Source organism: Asterias rubens, chromosome 6, assembly GCF_902459465.1.
Source record: "Asterias rubens chromosome 6, eAstRub1.3, whole genome shotgun sequence".
In the NCBI taxonomy this organism is placed as follows: domain Eukaryota; kingdom Metazoa; phylum Echinodermata; class Asteroidea; order Forcipulatida; family Asteriidae; genus Asterias; species Asterias rubens.
In genome coordinates this window covers 16,442,287-16,463,408 of record NC_047067.1, presented here as the reverse complement: position 1 = coordinate 16,463,408, position 21,122 = coordinate 16,442,287, and the positions used below count along the sequence as shown (strand labels likewise).

At 44.4% G+C, this 21,122-nt stretch overlaps 1 protein-coding gene across 1 annotated transcript in view; it reads right to left on the bottom strand.

Annotated features, from left to right (window-relative positions):
• LOC117291391 (vesicle-fusing ATPase-like) overlaps positions 1–21,122 on the bottom strand; it is a 217,455-nt gene that overhangs the window by 168,221 nt on the left and 28,112 nt on the right. The window contains exon 5 of the mRNA XM_033773044.1: positions 12,266–12,344. Within this exon, the coding sequence (XP_033628935.1) occupies positions 12,266–12,344 (79 nt within the window). The remainder of the gene's footprint in view (positions 1–12,265; positions 12,345–21,122) is intronic.

Sequence of the window (21,122 nt, the reverse complement as noted above, 5' to 3'; positions counted from 1 at the left end):
CCGATTGTCTTCATTACCCGAGTGAACACCCGGGGCGAAGTGGACAACCCGAAGGGCAGGGTCACAAACTCGTACATAAAGCGTAGGAATTTGCGATCCTCGGGCCTGATGGGCACGTGGAGGTACGCGTCCCTCAGGTCCAAGCTCGCCCCCCAGGCGGGTGTGACAATAGATTCGAGAATGGTCCGCAGCGTCTCCATACGGAAGCGCTGCGGACGAATGAATCTGTTGAGGGGTTTCAGGTTTGGGATTGGGAGCCACTCGCCCACCTCCTTCTTGGGAACCAGGAAGAAGGTGGACATGAAACCCCTCCGCGCCCCTTGCATGGGAGCGGCGTAAATTGCTCTTTTCTGGAGGAGGGAGGAGATCTCCCCCTCGATAGCCAACCGCTTCCCCATGTTGGACGGAATCAGCGTGGGCCGAATTATCATGTCCGGCGGGGGGGTCCCGGTGAACTCGAGCGAGTAGCCGTACTCGAGTGTCTCGAGGACCCACCGGTCGGAGACAACCTGCCCACCAGCCAGTCTTCGAGGTACATGAAGACCATGACCCGCGCCTCCGTAGAGCAGCCCCGATTGTCTTCACTACCCGGGTGAACACCCGGGGCGAAGTGGACAACCCGAAGGGCAGGGTCGCAAACTCGTTCATGACGCTGTTGTACATAAAGCGTAGGAATTTGCGATCCTCGGGCCTGATGGGCACGTGGAGGTACGCGTCCCTCAGGTCCAAGCTCGCCCCCCAGGCGGGTGTGACAATAGATTCGAGAATGGTCCGCAGCGTCTCCATATGGAAGCACTGCGGACGTATGAATCTGTTGAGGGGTTTCAGGTTTAGGATGGGGCGCCACTCGCCCACCTCCTTCTTGGGAACCAGGAAGAAGGTGGACATGAAACCCGTCCGCGCCCCTTGCATGGGAGCGGCGTAAATTGCTCGTTTCTGGAGGGAGGAGATCTCCCCCTCGAGAGCCAACCGCTTCCCCATGTCGGACGGAATCAGCGTGGGCCGAATTATCATGTCCGGCGGGGGGGTCCCGGTGAACTCGAGCGCGTAGCCGTACTCGAGTGTCTCGAGGACCCACCAATCAGAGACAACCTGTCCCCAGGACCCCAGAATTTTTTTAAGGCGGCCCCCCACGGGTCCGTCGGTGGGAGGCCGCCTTGAGGCAAGCGAGTCACTTGCGCCATGCCCCCAGGAATCGGGAGTTTGGCGCGTGAAAACCCCGCCCCGATTGAGGGCGCTGGTGTCCCATCTGGGTCGGCGCGGCTCGTACACTAGATTGAGTGTCGGCCCTGCCGCGAAACCCACCAAGGGCGTGCCGCTGAGGTTGACGCCGTGGGATGGTATAGGAGGCTTGCTTCTTCGCCTTGGCCTTGGGCGCAGCCGGTTTCTTTAAGTTAATTTTATCTGCCGCCTTGATGCGCTTGGCCTCAGCTTCCATGGATTCCTGGAACTGGCCCGCAAAAAGGTCGGGACCTGTGAGCGGCAAGGCGTCAAGACGCTTGCGTGCTCCCACTGAAGGAAGGAACAGTGCGTCTAACACGTTCGCCCTACGGGAAGACGTAGCCAGGGCGGAAATACGTGAGAACTGGTCCAGGATGGTCCTCAAGCCATCATCAAGGCAGTGCAGGGCAGCGACCACGAGATCGGCGGGAATCGCCGAGTCGCCATCAGCGCCCTAGGTCAAATACTCGGAAAGGAGTAACAAGAAAGAAGTGGACCGCATCCCAAAACGGGAGGCTGAGTCCAACTTCTTAGCCACTTCCTCCAATTTCCCACGGGCCTTATCGGCGAAGGGACGTTTGGAGGAAGTAGCCCCCCGGTCGGCAGTGAGTTTGTCCGATGCCGAATCTGGGAGAACGGGCGTCGCAAAATACTTATCGAAATCCCCTTGGGGAAAACGATAGTAAGCTTCAGCGCGTGAAGCATGCGCCCGCCATTTCCCTGCATGCATAACTGCATCCATGCGATCTGTGCAAACACGATCCAGGGGCAGAGTCGGGAAAGTATTCTGGACCGATGGAGCTGGACCCGACCTCTTCTTGAACGACTGACGTTCAGAAGGAGGGGGGTCGGCCATGGCCGGCAGGTTCAGCGCTCGGATCATGTCCCGCTGAACGAGCCGCAACTCAGTCTCACGAATTGACAACCGCTGCATAGCGGTCAACTCGTCCTCTTCCGGGGACGAGTCATCCCCAGGGGGGCGACTTGTCCCGGGCGAGTGCCCAGTACTATTATCATGGCCCATAGATGAACCCGAGTCAGAGAATACTGACGACGGGTGCAAACTGATCCCCAACGGGGATGTTACAGTCCTGGCGGTCACAGAGTGGTGGCACGGCGGAGACGCCGGGGCCCTGCTCACGGTATGAGGGATACCGCTACCCGAGGCCACCCACTGGTGGTCGAACGGGACCGGTGCGTCGACCCGGGCCGGGAAACCCGGCGGGGCTTACACGCCATGATGGGCCGACAAAACGGGCGGAGCCACTGGGCCATGGCCCTGCTCCAACCTGCCCATCAGGGAGGCGGTCAACGCCTGAAAGGCCTCCATGAAGTCGGCCCGTGAAAGCGAGTCACCGCGGTGACGCTTGTCCCTGCGGGATCCCCGGGAGGAATCACTGGAGCTCGAAGAGCGCCGTGACCGCTCCCCCTTTTTGGCCCTTTTCCCTCGACGGGAAGAAAGGGCTGGGGTAACCTCAGATGTCCCTTCGGACAAGGGTTGTGTCACGGGGACCCCAGAACAACGGGTAAAACCCGAGGATGAGGACGGACCCACCGAGCGCGGGATACCGGGGGAACCCCAGTTCGCCGGCTCGGCATGGGCAATCTGCCGACCGACCACCAGCGCGCCCAGCCCAATGGCATGAGCGGCCGGGTTACGGTCGGCAAACTCAACCCCGTCCCCCACCACGGCCACCGAGGGAGATTCGGTGGGGCTGGATGGGGAATGGCGCACTGAGACACGCGGAGGGGGGACCCCCTCCGTCCGCAGTAGGCCAGTGGGTGGCTTAGCGGCAGGCGTGGAAGACCCCGGAACGGGGTTTCCTTTGCCTGCCTTATTCTTCTTGGAAACGGCCCGGGTAGCAGGTGTTTTCTTGCTTGTACCCGGGCGTTTACCCTTAGACAGGCTGGACCCTTGGACGCTGACCGACGAGGGGGAACGAGAAATGTTCCCCCCGAAGTCAACGGGGTCCACGACCGACGCAGCACGCAGGGGCTGCGAAGGTTGGGAGGTTGTAATATTTTATTGGTTTCAAAACTTTCTTTGAAATATGTTATCCACATCCTGATGTTAAGTCGTCACCATGAGGTTAAATGTTTATTTAATATGCTTATATCTTTAAATTGTAGTACGATTTCTGAGACAGGAGATAAAAAATAACAACAAACTAAAATATTTGTGTCAATACAAAAAGATAAAATTATCGACCACTATTTTTTATACAACATTCTTATTTAACAATTACAGGTCCAAAATATTCCTGTCTAGAATTCCTGCCATCGAAAAAAACTCAACACAACATGGGCCCACTGGTCACAAATAATTGAACAGTTGATCTATACTATTAAAACGTAACCCCCGCCATCTTGGATTGAAATTAGAAGATCCAGTGGCATGGCATCCTTGTGGAAATCATCACGGTTGTGTGTGTGGAATTCAACACGTTTGTGTCTTTTCAGACGTCGGGTTGCAAGTCTACAAAACCCTGACACAAGCTCCCACTTAAGAGTCATCTGATTGGAGGAAGTTTGGGCGGCGACCGTGTGTCAACCACTGGTCGATGTTGTTACCAGACTTCCTATAAATCCTTCTGACAGGTGATTCATTGGACAGTGTTTCGCAGATTGTTCTCCGGATTGGTTCACTCATTGCCCCTTGCCCGCCCACCTGCCATTCGATCCGCCCTTTTTGGTCGGGTTACTTTCGTGTTATACTAAGCATGGTTCTCCGGATTGGTTCATTCATTGCCGCGCAGGGTCGAAGAGGCTGGGTGCCAGGACAAAACCGAAACAAATCTCACAAACTTGCATTGCATGAATGAAGTAACTCACAGGTTGATGTTTCGCAGGCGACCATGTGTCAACCACTGGTCGATGTTGTTACCAGACTTCCTAGAAATCCTTCTGACAGGTGCCTCATTTATTGAAAAGATTAAATGGACAATATTTATAAAAAAGCATTCACTTCCAAACAGCATGAGAATTATGGACAAGGATGGGATCAAACGGAAGCTTTATAATTTGGAAACATTGGGTAGGGCTATAGGTTGGAAGAAACCTGTAAGGTGTCTAAGGGAACTTTACAATTAGTAACATTTTGGGGTTGGGGGGGAGCTTACACAAATAAAGTAAGCATGTGTAATCGAGCCCAACCTCTCCTTACATTCTGGTCAGTGTATTGTGAGTGGCGTGTTGTCTGGTTTTGAGACGGGCCACCTGTTGCTTGGTGAAGGAGGTCGCCATGGGACCACTTTAGGTTGAAAGTGGGTGGCGACCTCGGACTTACAATAAATCTCCATACAGAAATTGCACTATTGATGCAAAACGTATCTTGCTGTTTTTAAACTACGGACACTATTTTTATAGAACAAATTATTTACAAGAAGAGTGTATACATTCTGATTCTTTTTGGCAGTAAACTCAAATGAGTACATGAATACCGTTTTAGAATACGGTCTGTTCATGGAGGTATAGTGTTGCAGTTTCAGAGTTTACCCCATCACGGAAGTTTGTGAAACTTATACACGTACGTCAAAGGCTGTTTTGAAGCTGTAAAAAAAAGAACTTTGCATTTGGTCAAAGTTGTGGAGCAAAACGACATTAAGTTTCCTTTTGAATAAGTCCATTCACAAAATTGGTTAGAGCAATGTGTCGGTCAGGTCTCAGAATGTACATTTTGCCAAATCCATTTTGCAGCCTACTTTAGCAATCGGCCCATCGGGTTGGTTACTGGAGATAATGTTAACAAAAGAGCCCTCAAGCGGCTGAATGGGGTACATTTTTAGGAGTTTGTCTATTACAAATTGACCCGAACTGGACGTAACAAACCCTAAAAATAACTTGACATGCTTTCTGAAAGTGAAATAAGTTAGAGAAAATTAAGGAGTGAGGCCGAGTTACCATTTTTATTTAGTTTGTACGATATAGGGTTCCAGAGATATGGGATGTATGGAGGTAGCGTGAACATGAACGTTCAGAAATTGTTTCGTTAAAATTTCGCGAGATGCAATAAGCCCCAAAGTAACAATAAACAATACACTTTTTTGACGTTCATGTTCACGGCTATAGTCCAGGCATTTCACAATAAAATGAGTTAACCTCGGACAAATTGCAACAGAAAGTCTGTAAACTGTTTCATATCCAGAATTTTGTCCTCTATAACATATCAAAACTCTTAAGCAATCCGAGTGGGGGAAAGTGTCATGGCTGCCATTTTTCGAAATGGTTGCAGAAACCCAATATTTCCCAGTATCACCACTTCTTTAATGACTTAGGGCTTTAATTTGAAGTGGTAAAAATACATTTTCACCCACAAGGAATCAAATAAAACGCATTTCGTATCGCTTAACCTGGTCAAAAAGCAAAAAATGACCGCCAATTTCTCAAAATGGCCACCATTTTCCAAAATAGCCGCCATAAAACAGATGTTTCCCAATATCTCCGCTTCTAAATGACTTAGGGCTTTAATTTTAAGTGCTAAACATACATTTTCTGGGGCAGGAATCCAATGACACTCGTTACAATAAGGTACACCTGACCAAAAAGCACAACAATGGCAGCCATTTTCCAAAATGGCCGCATTAACACATATATTTTCCTATTCTTTCCGCTTTTAAATAGGCCTAACATTGAGATTTAAGTGTAAGTGCTTTTGTAAGGATCCCTTCTTCTGCTTTCTAACATGTCTAAACGAAGTGTTATTTTAATGATGTTATTCTCCAGTTTGATTTTTCTCAATGTTATTAAATGTTGCTCCCACACTGGCTGAGGTACAGTGGGGGGAATCCGTCCTGGCCCAGCCTGAAAGAGACCCATAGGGCGTCCACGCAACAGCTGGTTGATGAACTTGCTGCCGTCTACAAGAACCGGATGGAAGGTTCCGTATCTGCAGAGGAGTTCTGCCAAGCTGATGTGTTAACAAGGATCAAGGAGCTCCTCATGGCAAAAACCAAATCATTGAAGTCAGTTAAGACTGCCACGCACTAGTTACAGTACGTGGAGATGGTGGATATACATGTACTTTGGAAGTTTGTCAGAGAAGAGCGCATTGGCAACTGGGCGTTGCACATTGAAGCTGTGTCAGAAATGCTGCGCTACCTGGCAGCTTCTGGGCACAATCCCTACACCAAATCAGCCTACCTCTGTGTGCATCGGTTGAGCAAGCTCAAGGATGAACATCAAGATGTATACCGACGATTCGAAGAAGGGTTACAGAGGGCGAGGCATATGACGAGGTGTATTAAAATGATAGACACTTTCTCAGAATATGCTTTTTGGTCAAGTTAAGCTTATGAAAACAGGTACGATTGGATTCCTGGCCCCAGAAAAAGTATGTCTAGCACTTAAAACTAAAGCCCTAATACGTTTAGAAGCGGAGATAATTGGAAATATCTGTTTTATGGCGGCCATTTTGGAAAATGGCCGCCATTTATTTGTTTGGCCAGGTTTAACTTTACGAAAAAGCGTTTCACTTGATTCCTAGTCAGTGAAAATGTATATTTAGCACTTAAAATTTAAGCCCTAAGTCATTAATTAGAAGCGGAGATATTGGGGAAAATCCAGTTTTTGGGGGCCATTTTGAAAAATGGCCGCCATGACGCTTTCCCCCACTCGGATTGCTTAAGAGTTTTGATATGTTATAGAGGACAAAATTCTGAGTATGAAACAGTTTACAGACTTTCTGTTGCAATTTGTCCGAGGTATTATCAAATAATGCCTGGACTACTAGTGCTCCCGTAACGTGCAGCCTATTGACAAGAAAGTTTAGAGGACCAATTAACTTAACTTAACTTAACTTAAATGCATTTCTAAAGCGCTTTAACACTGATTCAAAGCCCTGTACAGTCAAGAAAAATGCAGGATTAAAAAACATGAGCAAAAATAGCAATATGGTTTGTTAAAAATACACAACAGTTAAAAAGTAGCAAAAATTTAGTAAAAACATTGCATTACAAACAATCATATTACACGGAATAAAATACAAAAAGATAAGCGTCAGGTGGACCCAGAGTAAATCAACCCCATTTCTGATTAAAAGGAGACAAAATTGAATTGAAAAAAAAGGTAAGATCGCCACTGCAACCGCAAAAACGCACACTATATAAATTTACTTGACAAAGGGTCAAAATGTAGCAAACAAAATTTTAAAAGTGAAATTGTACTCAGAAAATCCGACTCAAAAACCATATACAACCGGCCCAGAAAAAAGGTATTACATGTATATAGGCATCATAATAAAAAAAACAGAGACATGCAGGACAAATAATGTCCATAAAGTGGAAATCAATTCAGATGAAAATAAACTAAAAAGAGGCCTATGCTCTTACCGCCCCCCCCCCCAAAAAAAAAAAAAAAAAAACAAGAAGAAAAACAGTAGACAGATTAGATTTGTGGCACACATCATGTTCCGAAAACTCGCTTTATCAGGCCTGTGAGTAGTTGCGATAACGTAAACCCTCCTACCGACGGCGTAGCTGGAGGGTTACGAGTCACTCCCATTCGATGCAGGGCGAAATATTTTAGTCAACTGATTTGCTCATTTTTTACCACTTTAAAAAATAATGACACAAATTCTATGAACACGAACTTAATCCTCAATGTCTAATGAATAACATTCAAAAACACAATTGAGAAAATATTTTGAAAAAAAGGACAAAAACTTACCAGATTCCGGGAGCGAAACAGTCACAAATTTCCCAGGTTCTATTTTTGAACCTGTCGCTGGTTACCATGCGCTGACCCCAAGCGCTGAACCCAACCGCAGGTACCAGCCAATTGAATTGACTACCTGCCGACCGAGCAGCAGCCGAGTTTGAATAAACCATTCTGTAAAAGGGGTGTTACAAGGGGTGCTGCAGTTAGGCAGTGCTTTAAGTGAGTGAACAGCGGGCATAGTAAACGGACAGCGCACACGCACTGTCGTGCTGCCTTATAACACCCCTTTTACAGAATGGTTTAGTCCAACAGCAATGAACATTGGGAAGTCACAAAATGGCGAAGCGACAGGTTCAAAATAGAACCTGGGAAATTTGTGACTGTTTCGCTCCGGGATCTGGTAAGTTTTTGTACTTTATTTCAAAATACTTTCTCAATGGTGTTTTGAATGTTATTCATTAGATATTGAGGATTAAGGTCGTGTTCATAGAATTTATGTCATGATTTTCGAAAGGGGTAAAAATTTAGCAAATCTGTTGACTAGCTGTCGAAATTGTACGTGTTTGACCATTTCGCCCTGCATCGAATGGGAGTGACTCGTAACCCTCCGGCTCCGCCGTCGGCAGGAGGGTTACGTTATCGCATTATTTAGTGCTGTAACAACGCTATGTATCGTGGTACGTGACGCTCCATAAATCGCGATGAATAAGTAAAGGGCCCATGATAGACTGGGTAAATTTTCAAAAAAAATCAACCCTGAAGGCAAATTGTGCTTTCATTGTCTCAGCTCCTTCAACTGAAACCAGTGACATAGAGTTTGGTTTTTGCTTAAACAAATTCTGCATGTCTGTTTTTTGTTGTTCAAATTCTCTTCCTTCCTCCATGTTAAAATTTGGCTCTAAAACATCAAACATTTAGTCTTAAGTATTTGTATACACAGTCCAATGCTCAACATTGTTTTAAAAATAACATTTTTATTATAAATTTTAAATTTGCATCAGGGATAAAGAATATTAATTTTGGTTTTTACCCAATCATATACAGTCGACTCCCGTTATAACGAGGTCCGCCGGACTGGCCCATTTTCCTCGTATTATCCGAACCTTGTTATAAACGCAGCGCGCTAAATATAGATACACACATCATCATTGTGCATGCACACAACACGTGTACGTGCATATACATTGTACACAACACGTGTACGTGCATATACACTTGTGTTAGCCTGCACGGAGCTGTTTGCTTATCAGAACAGCTATTACGAGCATCTTGTACACAAGAATATCATTGCTAAATGTCTTTTATTGAGTGATTAATCAGGGAAATGTAATATTTTGTACAATTTATGATAACAATATAGCAAAGAGATGTCAACTTGCCGTTCAGAGCGAGTGGATTCTGCCGCGTAGCGCATGGTATGAACATGATGCATGCACTGAACGTTCATTTTCGTTGGTGATCGACATGGAGTATCATGATAACAGCATGTCAAGCGTGGGACACAAGCGAGATGTTTCTGGAGTTCCGTTGCACATGGACTGAAGGGAGTGATGATTGTATAAAGGAGCTTGTTTCAGTTTTTTGCCGTTTCCTTTTTTAGCTGTTCCGATCCAGTTGTTTTGTTTCATTTTTCAATTTCTCCTTTTAATTCTTATAACAGTATTTAATTCATTAAATCTTTGTGTATCTGTGTCTTTTAAAATAATTTTCTTTTTGATTTATATTATTGACTTAATAAAATCTTTGCGTATCTGTGTCTTTTAAACATCTCTATCTTTTGATGTGATTGAATTAAATATTCTGGACGGGCAACCTTTGTTTTTTTCTTTCTTTTCTTAAAAAAAAAACATTTTTGGAAACGGGGGAATCTTCATTCATTGAATTGTTATTATTGAATTAATAATAATATTTTTAATTGAAAAAGGGGCTCTACTAAAAAAAAAAACTCGAACAGCGGTGACGTTTTTGAAGTTTTGCATGGATGGTACGAGCAAGGAATAATCATTAGAACCCCCAAATACTGCCGAGTGCGTTCGCCGACATGAATTTATTAAGTACGCGGCATGTTTTTGAAATTGAGAAGGATTGTCGTCAGTGACTAAACCGTTGGTGGTTTTGAGCCACGCGCGTGATTTAAGCCCTCTATTGTCTGCTTGGGTAAACCAGTCCGTTGAATAGACTGGTGGCACTCTACGAGCACCATGCAATTATCACCTCTTGTATTGATCATGGGGTTTAAGGGCTTCATGTCATTTCTCAACCTTGACGAAGGTAAGCTTTTTTTACACACTTATTCCAGGCCCTCGCTACAAACGTCTGAAAACAATACATTTTGTCTCCAAGGGACCGCAAAATTACCTCGTTATAACCGTGTTCTCGCTACTTCCGTGCTCGTATAATCCATATTTTAATGCATTGAAACACGCACGGGGCAGTTCGGGACCGGCAAAAAACCTCGTAATAACCGGAACCTCGTTACATGCGAGCTCGTAATAACGGGAGTCGACTGTACACCGATGTGTGTTAGCACTGTATACTCAGTACTTTCCCGAGTCCTGTGAAAATATCACAGGCATGTTACTCTTTTTAATTATTCTGAAAACCTCAACACTATTGGAACACATTGTTGAAAATTACGAAAAACAGACTGGCAGTCTCACAATAGAGCGAGTCACAGAAGGAGTTACAACTCCAGTCTTAATCCCCGAAGCTCAAATTAATCCGATTAGCGCTGCGCCCACCTCCAGTGGAAACACTATGGAGCAACACACAAGTTCAACGCGTGCGCAGTAGATGATGTTAGCCACGTTGCATGCGCACAGTGCTTCATTAGAAACTGTCGATTTTGAGCTTTTACTGTAGTTTGAAGCAAACAAATCGGCCTTTCCTGTGATTAGTTGTGACACTCGTTAGGTTTTGCTGATTGGAAATTATGAAATATGTAATATTGACTTTGTTATCATGAAAAGAATAACGTTGGTCTCCGGCCGTTGAAAACGAACTAAGATTGTTTGCAAATGTTTTTCTAGCCTTGATCAAGGCGCTCCAGCCAGCCGCGACCTGCAAAATCCCAGTCCCCATCACCATCACTGAATTTCGCCAGCGTACCCGCCATACATAACACAGTGCATATAATACATGTACAGCGTATGTAGCGCCTTGATTGTTTTGTATCTGCCAAAATTTAGGGCGGAGCTCATTATGCTAATGTTTACTAACAACCCGTTCTCATTGGTTGTTGGTTGACCTATAAACTCTCGCTGCGATGTCAATCACAATGTTCTGCAAGCACTGGCACATGTGCTCGTCGACGTATAAACAAGCCGTGTGTTGTAAAAAAAAAAATGGCAATGGCGGCGGGCGAGTGAGAAATCCCTTCAAAGTTGTTTACTGTAAGTCGCTGGAAATCAATGGTGTGTAATTTGCAACAAACATCGTAGCACAACTACAGAAACTTTCAACAAGATAAAACAACCGCGTTTAATGCATCAATCATGGATGTAGAAATAGAAGGAAGAAAATTAGACCATACAGTGTGTGAAATGTGTTTGAGAAAGGTTCAAAAAGTATCCAGGTGTAATGGCTACTTGGTTAGAATTCTTAGATGTTGGGCATATGACAGTACAACACACCCCATCCCCTTGAAGCACAATCACTTAATAACATTCTGTTTTCAGCCATGTTTGGTTTCATGAGATAAGGAACCCAGCTGTTTATTTTGTCTTTAATGTAGACTACATTTCTCGCGGTAAATCAAAGTTGGGGATCCAAAATATGTGTTGGTCGAAAACATACCAGACGGTAGAAGATGGTGCGTGACTGAAGATCTATTTCATAAACTAACTCTTGCCATACTACTACACTAAAGTTAACATACACTTAGTACCTCAGCTTCCAATTATGGGACAAATCTACCAGCTACTGTACTGATGCTAGTCCTTATAAATGTTATAATGGAGCGCAAGACAACGGGCCAAGGAACCCTCCTCTCTTCAAAGTTGTTCAACGTACCGACCGAGCGAGGCTTGTCCGGCACCGGTGGTAGTTGTATACCGTCCGGCAGCGCATTTAGACCCCTGACATCATAGCTAACATACACCATGATAGTGTTGCTGAGCAAAAGAAACATAAAAGTAGCATGCTACTGCAAGCTACCAATTAAGGAGTGTTTACGAAATGAGTGTTAAAAAAAATGTAATGTGTTAATAATCTGAAATTCCACTAAAGTGTCTGTAAAGATTTTATTGAATAAAACACAAGCCCCCTTTAGTGAAGAGAGGCAACTCAGATATCTGTTGATAACCTCAAAGATCAAGAGGATCGTCAGAAGGTCCAACTGGAGATTCAAGATGGTTCCACAAAATCTTAACACTTCATCAAGAGTACTTACTTCTTTTTCTGCAAGAAATCTACTTCAAATTTGATGCTCCCAATTAGCTGAGTATTTCTGTCAAAAGCGTACGGTGACACTGCAGAAAAAGGAAAATTAAATTGGCATCAAGCAAATTCTTTAGGTTATTCCATTATACATCATATATGTGGTTAGGAACACATTATTAACCTTGCGAAAGCACAAATTAAAATTTTTGTGACAGGCAAAAAAGAAATGTAGTGAAACAGTAGTAAGCTTGCTGTGAAAAGAGTTATCATGAAAAAATATTGAGCCATCATATTAAAGCCATTATACACTTTCGGCACAGACAAAAAAAAGTTCACAGATTTACAAATAACTTACAGGGTTTACAGAAGGTAATGGTGAAAGGCTTCTCTTGAAATATTATTCCATGAAATGCTTTACTTTTTGAGAAAACATTAAAACAATTATCAATTCTCGTTGTCAAGAATTACGGATTTATTTTAAACACATGTCATGACACGGCGAAATGTGCGGAAACAAGGGTGGATTTCTCCCGACTTCGATGACCGATTGAGCCTAAATTTTCACAGGTTTGTTAATTTTTATATCAGTTGTGATACACAAAGTGTGGGCCTTTGGACAATACTGTTAACCGAAAGTGTCCAATGGCTTTAAGACATCGAAATGGCCACCAATGCTGCAACCCACGTGCGTGTTACGTAAATATTCAGTCAACTCGCTTGTGTTCGTCAACTCGCAGTCAACACGACCAATACAGATGGAAGGGTGTGGTTTAGTCTTTACCATGCTGTCAACGATCAATTTACACGAAGCAGGGTACATAATTAAGCACACGGTACCAATCATTACGTCTTGGGCCAAGACAGTTCCAAATGCAGGAAAGCGCAATTTTTATCACTGAAATGTAACCTGAATCTAGTAAAAATTATCTTTTGGCTAATACTGTACAGTTCTATTACCCTTTTGTGGAGTTTATATGTATTTTAGCGGAAATGCATGTGACGGACATGTGACTGTTTAGTTTAGTCTTTGTATATGCATGCGTTTACTGCGTGGCTGGGCGATCGATGCAAGTAGGCGGAGCTAAGCGCTTGCAGTGACTCAGGCTGGCATGGTGCGCGTGCGCAGTGATCAGGCTAGCATGGTGCGCGTGCGCAAGTAGCGATCTGGGACCGCATGTGTAGAGGCATGGCACCGGGGGCTAGCGTGTAGTTAGAGGTCAGTAACAAGTCAGAGGTGTGTAGCGGAAGACCTCCAAACTGGAGGTGCTGTGTGTGAAGACCTCCAAACTGGAGGTGCTGTGTAAATAATTCCCGGATGGAGCGGGAGAGATCGTAAGTTAAGTTCTCTGTACAAAGTGTATATTAGTTTGTTCATTCTTGCATATTGTGTTTATCATTGAATTTTATGTGATAGGCCAGGGGTCTTATACGAGTTTATCTTTGTATTCTTATATGATAGGCCAGGGGTCTACGGAATTGTTATTGCATAAGTTGTTGAGTATTTTGGGTGTATTTTCATGTAACTGTGTTTATGTGACACGCTAGTTGAGTGTATAGTTTCCAGTCACAAATGCTTTGGCTTGTGACAAGGTACAGAACACCTTCTAGTAGTGTAAGAATTAAGTTAGGCTGTGATTGTGTTTATGTGACACGCTAGTTGAGTGTATAGTTTCCGGTCGCAAATGCTTTGGCTTGTGACCAGGTAAAGAACACCTTCTAGTAGTGTAAGAATTAAGTTAGGCTGTGATTGTGTTTATGTGACACGCAAGTTGAGTGTATAGTTTCCGGTCGCAAATGCTTTGGCTTGTGACCAGGTAAAGAACACCTTCTAGTAGTGTAAGAATTAAGTTAGGCTGTGATTGTGTTTATGTGACACGCTAGTGGAGTGTATAGTTTCCGGTCGCAAATGCTTTGGCTTGTGACCAGGTAAAGAACACCTTCTTATAGTGTAAGAATTAAGTTGGGTTTTCGTGGTTATGGTATTGCACTAGGAACGTGTAGAGGCACACTGTAAAAGCTTTTGGCTTGCAGTAAGTGTGAACACAGTTCAGGAAGTGTGATTTGGTGTGGTTATTTTCTGGTATTTGTTGTTTTCTTGTATTTGGTTGTTGTACCCGATATTTAGTGTTCCGTGGGCAGTGGAGACCTTTTTGGATTACAAATATATAAAGTAAAAGTAAAGAGAGGGTTACATGATTACAAAGTAAGTGTCATCCGGTTACAAAGTAAGCGTCATCGGGTTACAGAGGGTTACTTGGGGTTACTTTGGATATATCAGAAGGTTACTTGGGGTTACTTTGGATATATCAGAAGGTTACTTGGGGTTACTTTGGATATATATCAGAGGGTTACTTGGGGTTACTTTGGATATATCAGAAGGTTACTTGGGGTTACTTTGGATATATCAGAGGGTTACTTGGGGTTACTTTGGATATATCAGAAGGTTACTTGGGGTTACTTTGGATATATCAGAGGGTTACTTGGGGTTACTTTGGATATAGCAAAGGGTTACTTGGAGTTACTTTGGATATATCAGAGGGTTACTTGGGGTTACTTTGGATATATCAGAGGGTTACTTGGAGTTACTTTGGATGTATCAGAGGGTTACTTGGAGTTACTTTGGATGTAGCAAAGGGTTACTTGGAGTTACTTTGGATATAGCAAAGGGTTACTTGGGGTTACTTTGGATATAGCAAAGGGTTACTTGGAGTTACTTTGGATATATCAGAAGGTTACTTGGGGTTACTTTGGATATATCAGAGGGTTACTTGGAGTTACTTTGGATATATCAGAGGGTTACTTGGAGTTACTTTGGATATATCAGAGGGTTACTTGGGGTTACTTTGGATATATCAGAGGGTTACTTGGGGTTACTTTGGATATATCAGAGGGTTACTTGGAGTTACTTTGGATGTATCAGAGGGTTACTTGGAGTTACTTTGGATGTATCAGAGGGTTACTTGGAGTTACTTTGGATGTAGCAAAGTGTTACTTGGAGTTACTTTGGATGTAGCAAAGGGTTACTTGGGGTTACTTTAGATATAGCAAAGGGTTACTTGGAGTTACTTTGGATATATCAGAAGGTTACTTGGGGTTACTTTGGATATATCAGAGGGTTACTTGGAGTTACTTTGGATATATCAGAGGGTTACATGGAGTTACTTTGGATATATCAGAGGGTTACTTGGGGTTACTTTGGATATATCAGAGGGTTACTTGGGGTTACTTTGGATGTAGCAAAGGGTTACTTGGGGTTACTTTGGATGTAGCAGAGGGTTACTTGGGGTTACGTTAGAGCAAGGGTATGTGTAGTAATAGGGTATGTTGTAGTACTGATTTAATGTTTTGTTGAGATGTATATTCATTGACCCTGAGAGAAAGGTGCTTAATAAACGAATCCCTGCCCAATTATGTAAATGATTTGATTGAATATTGATTGTGCAATAACGGATCTAGTGATCAGTTTTACCGACAGCCAAGTAGTCAAGGTTCTCTGCTTACGTGTAACTTGTGTTTGTGTACCTAACAGAATTAGACTGATCATTATGCATTCGGCGGTATATTTCCTCCAAAACGGACCTCGTCTCACAGCCTTTAGACCCCTCGATGGTCTTTAAGCCTGGAGAAGAGTTAGGCCAAGGATCAAATTGTAATTTGCCTGTAATAATTTGCAATTGCCCGCCACAGTATTATTGGAGGTGTTGATGGCGAGTTGACGGCACCACGCAAGTTGACATTAAGTTGACGGAAAGTAGTTGAACCCATATTTTCAGAGCCATCTGTTCTAGTCAGGAACGAAGCCTTGGGGACAAGTCGGACCCCTCCCAGTCGCAGCTTCCTCAGAAAGACCTGCTATAATGAGGGATCGTTTGACAGTGGCCAAGACGCCAGGTGGAGGTCTCCCGGCGCAGGATGTACCGTATTTTCCTGCGGATAAGACACTTGGCGGACAAGGCGCAGAACGCTAAAATGACCAAAAAAAATTCAAACGTCAGCAGACAAGGCGCACCGCCGCACAAGGCGCACGTTTAACCGCACACAAAAGAACACCTTGCGCCACCCGATGTCGGTACATTGACACAAAGACATAATTTGTTGCCTTTGAGAACCTACGTATACCAACCTTTGTCCAATCAGCCAACGCTGTATATTGTTAAGTTCGGCCCAATCAGCGGGCAGAAACCATGATCCACGCACTGTCTGAAGTTAATTTTATTTGCAACATGAACACAATGCCTCCCTGGACATCCGACGTCCCACAACGAGGATCCTTGCTGGTACAGATACATTGCAACGACAGACGGACGTAGCGTGTGTGTGTGTAGTAATGTATCCTCTGCCGGGATGTCGCTGCATGCACATTAATATGCACATGTACACTGTGGATTGGGCTGCTCAATCTCGAGATTGCACAACAGATGTTGGAGACATGTGGGCACCGTATTGAGCGATGTTCGCCGACGGGTTGCGCTACGCCCTTGCATTTGCGCTGCCTGGAAATGCGCCAAAATTCCCACGTGACTGTGCAGATCCCAAGCATGAACGTATAGATACGCAGTCAAATTCCATTGCGGACTTGAGAGCAGTGACTATTTGGGCATCTATGTCACTGCACGTTCATTGTATCCAATGGGAATCACTGGATCTAGCAGCAGGGACCTGTCTTTATCCTTGCGGTACAGTAACAACGACTATAGGCGTGATATCTGCTTTTGTGTTGCGTAATTAAATTTACAGACCTCGGAACGGTTGCGTTTTGGGGCTTATTTTCTGTGTCATTTTGAGAGATTTTCGAGTCTGAACTTGGACATCGTTGATTTTACAGGCAAGTTTCATGCAAGGGCAACCATGGTTTTAACAACCAGTCCTACCCGAAGTTTTGAAGCAATAAAATAATTCAATAAAATAAAATGTGGTTTCTTCCTATTTTTTTTGGCTATAGTGTTGTATTATTTTATTTGGCCTTACAAACAAATACAAATCATATCCTAGTAAGATAATGCTACGTTCCCATAATACTTTTTAAAAGCAAACGTCTAAAAAGAGGCAATAAATATTAATAGATCGTTGTTCTCTACAATAAAAACCCTCAAAGTTTACCACACAATAGCTGTTGGGTGAATGTCGTTTGTATGAAGTTATTGATTGTCAATCGTTTTCGGAACGAATACCCGGCCACAAAGAAAAACGTTTGTACACTGCCGACGTCTGTTGGACCGAAAGCTAGACGCATTGCAGCATTAATGGAATGAAAGCACGGTCATGGGGAATAAACACGTTGCAGCATTGTTGGAATAATTGGACCGTCTGGGGGATTGCGGCATTGTTCGAAAATACGATCTCAGTGTCTGAATAGCCTTGTTCGCCCGTATTATTGAGTAAGGATTCTTCACACAAAGATCGTTGATTTGAACTGGACATGAAGGTATTTTTTATTTCACGCAGTGATCATAAAAAAAAAAAATCAATCGTCAGCAGACAAGGCGCACCGAAAGATAAGACGCATCAATGTTTTTGGGGTCTAAAAAGTCAGATAAGACGCATCTTATCCGCAGGAAAATACGGTAGTAGTCGGGAGTGTGGCTGGTATAGGAGATCATGTTGATCCGGGAGGATCAGGGGGTCCCCTACTGAAGTCTCACTAGTCTTAGGAACCATGGCTAGCGTGGCCAGAAGAGAGCGATCAGGAGAATTCGGAATGATTCCAGCTCTATTTTTCCTATGAATCTCTGATGAAGGGATACCATAGGGAACGCATATGCGAACATGCCTGTCCAGTCTATGGCCAGGGCGTCGGTGGCCCAGGCCCCTGGATGATGGAATCCTGCACTGAACACCCAGAGTTTGGCGTTTATTTGTCGCAAAAAGGTCCATGTGTGGTTGACTCGCTGACACAAAGATATTTTGGGTCACACCGCTGTGCAGGGTCTTTAAGGTCGTTTGATGCTGCCCGTACCGCCTTGGGTAGCAATTCCAGGATCACTTGTAGTGTTTCCATTCGAAAGCATCTCGGTCTGATGAACCGATTGAACGGTTTCAGATTGATCAAAGGTTGCCATTCCGTAGTTCCTTTTTTTGGCGTTAGAAAGAAGACAAGAGGAACCCCTAGAACTGTTCTGAGTCCGCCACCGGACGCACAGACTGCTTTGTTCTTACACGTGTTTTGCGAATTCGGGCACGTGTTTTGCGAATTCGGGTGTGCTCGTGAACTCTAAATGGCAGCCCATGCGTCGGACGTGATCTCGCTCCAAGACCCTGCGAAATCTCTGAGGCGGCCCCCGACAGGTCCCAGGTGGGGGGCAGGGTGTCACCGCCTCAAGACGGTCCAATGGGAGGGTCGGAAACGATGTTCTGCATGTTTCTTCCCCTCCTGCTCGTGTCTTAAAGGAGCGACGCCTCGATGAATCCTCTGGGATGGCGTCGGTCGGTAGCTTGAGGACACGTACCAGGTCCCATTGCACCAGCTGGAGCTGAGTTTTGAATGATGAGAAACTGCTCAGTTCTGCAGGCTCGTCTTTCAAGGAGCGTGCACGTGACTCACTTGAGCTCCTTTCCCCTTCGGGTTCCTCCCCTTCGAATGCCTCAAGAGTAGTTGAGGGGTGCAGTGAGATGGCTGTAGGAGAACCTCTCCATTGACAGTCACGCTCCGGAGTGCAAGGCACCTACGACCCACTATCAATTACCTCGGACGAGTGTGGAAGACCAGTATCGACTGGAGCTGCTCTGATAGGCCCCTGAACAATCAATCCCGAGTCTGGGTCCGGGAAGGTGGATGGTGGGGGAGCCCCCTGTGAGGTGGATGCCGCTGTTGGGAGATGGTTGCCAGTGAAGTGTTGATTGAACCAAACGCCTTCATAAAGGCTGTCGGGGATATGGTATCCTTTTTCTTCTTCTTTTTGATCTTCAATGTTGTTGAAGAATCATTAGAAGAGGAAACTAGACTTAAGTTTTTGTCATAACAAAAACAAGGTGTTCGGCATCCGGGAGTACAAAAATACAAGCCTAGTGGAAATTACAAAGCGACAACTCCAAGAAGTAACGCATATTCAAAGCATTTTACATGCACTTCCGGTTTAGACAGGTCAAAAGGTCAAGAGAAGGTCACTAACATACCCATTTTTGTGAAGTACGTAAAGCCCTTTCATATGATGTATAGATTGTCAAAATAGCTTTTGTGGTTAAGGAAATAGGAGCTGATGAGTAATGACGACTGGAGAAGAGACTAACTAACCGGAAGAGAAATGTTTGTTGAATGTTGAAACGCCTTGAAAACAGACAACGTACGAAAAGCCCTTTCATATGATGTAGGCCTATAGATTGTCTAAATAGCTATTGTGGTTGAGGACATAAGAACTTGTGAATGACCACTGGAGAAGAGACTAACTAACCGGAAGGGAAATGTTTGTTGAAAACGCCTTGAAAACATACTATAAACGAAGCTATTTATATAAAAAAATAAGTAAGTAAAAAAGAAAGAAAAAAACAATAACTGGCCAAGCGGATCTCCCATCCAAGTACTGACTGGGCCCGATGTTGCTTAACTTCAATGATCGGACGAGAACCATAGTAATCAACGCAGTATGGTCGTAGTCAAAACACACAATGTATTTTTGACAAAAAAAATCAAAAAAAATCCAATTTGAACCAGAAGACAAGGTAAAAATGGGGTCATGTCTGCGAGGCGTTTACAGAGTTTTTAACGACCTTTTCGATGATGCATCGATTGTAAGAATCCATCATGTAGATCAAAAGTTATGATTTTTTGAATTAATAAACTTTGAATTTTTATAACTCAAGAATGGATGACGTCATCATGACGTAACCAACACAGTATTCCACTCCTAATGCATATCTAACTATGTGCAAAGTTTCAAGTTCATACAAGTTTTGAAAGTGTGCTTTTGTTAGAGGACAAGGGACGGAGCGAAGAAGATGAAGAAGTAAAAAAAATAAAAATATTAATAAAAAAACGAACAATAACAAAAGGTGTTCGGAGCTATGCTCTGCTCCGAACACCTAACTAAACGCTTTTGTTTGGTCTTCTTGACAGAAGCCCCAATGACCCAGGGAAATTCCGATAGAGAGTCAGTCATCGGTGAAAGAGCGATCAGTGAATGAGGTTGACTGTGATTCCCTCACTCTGTTGGGTAGAGGAGGCGGAGCTCCTAACCCCTGCCCTGTCCGCCCGACAGGCGGGGGCCGCAGCGCCCGGAACACTGAAGAATGGTCAGGAGAGAGATTTAATTCCGAGCCCACTCGCTTCTGTTCACCTGCCTGGGCTGGTCAGAGGATTGTTGAGGCGTAGAGGATCCTGAGGAAATCTTCACCTGAGGACTGAGTAAAGTTGTAGATGTTGGCTGTGAGTGTGATGTACTTCTCATGGGTTTACCCTTGGTACTACTCGAGCCCTTAGCTGTGCTCTTTACCATTGCAAGTGATAGATTGCGGAATATCGCGCACGGCAGTAGCGCAGTCGAGTTTTTATTTTTACCAGTACTGTACTTCGTCCCTCCTTCCAGGGAAAGTATGTGGGAAGAGAAAAATCGTCAGGTCGATGTTCCTCACAACAGCACCCTCATTAGTCCCTCAATCCAAGTGTCGAGGAAGGAAAAAGGGCTGATCGGGGAATTTAATGAACGGCCTTACCGGCTCAAATTCCTGGTATCTCGGGGACTGGCTCAGATTGAAAACAGACGGGGCAAGGGAGAGGCCATAGGCCGGCATTCCCCGTTTATATTTTTTTGTTTGGGCCCCACGCTTTCCGCTGGAGCTAGGAGGAGCGAGCAGGGGAAAGGAACAGAAATAACCGGTATACCCAAGCTCTCTCCACTAACTTCCTGTGCTGGGAGAGGAGTACTTCTCTTGGG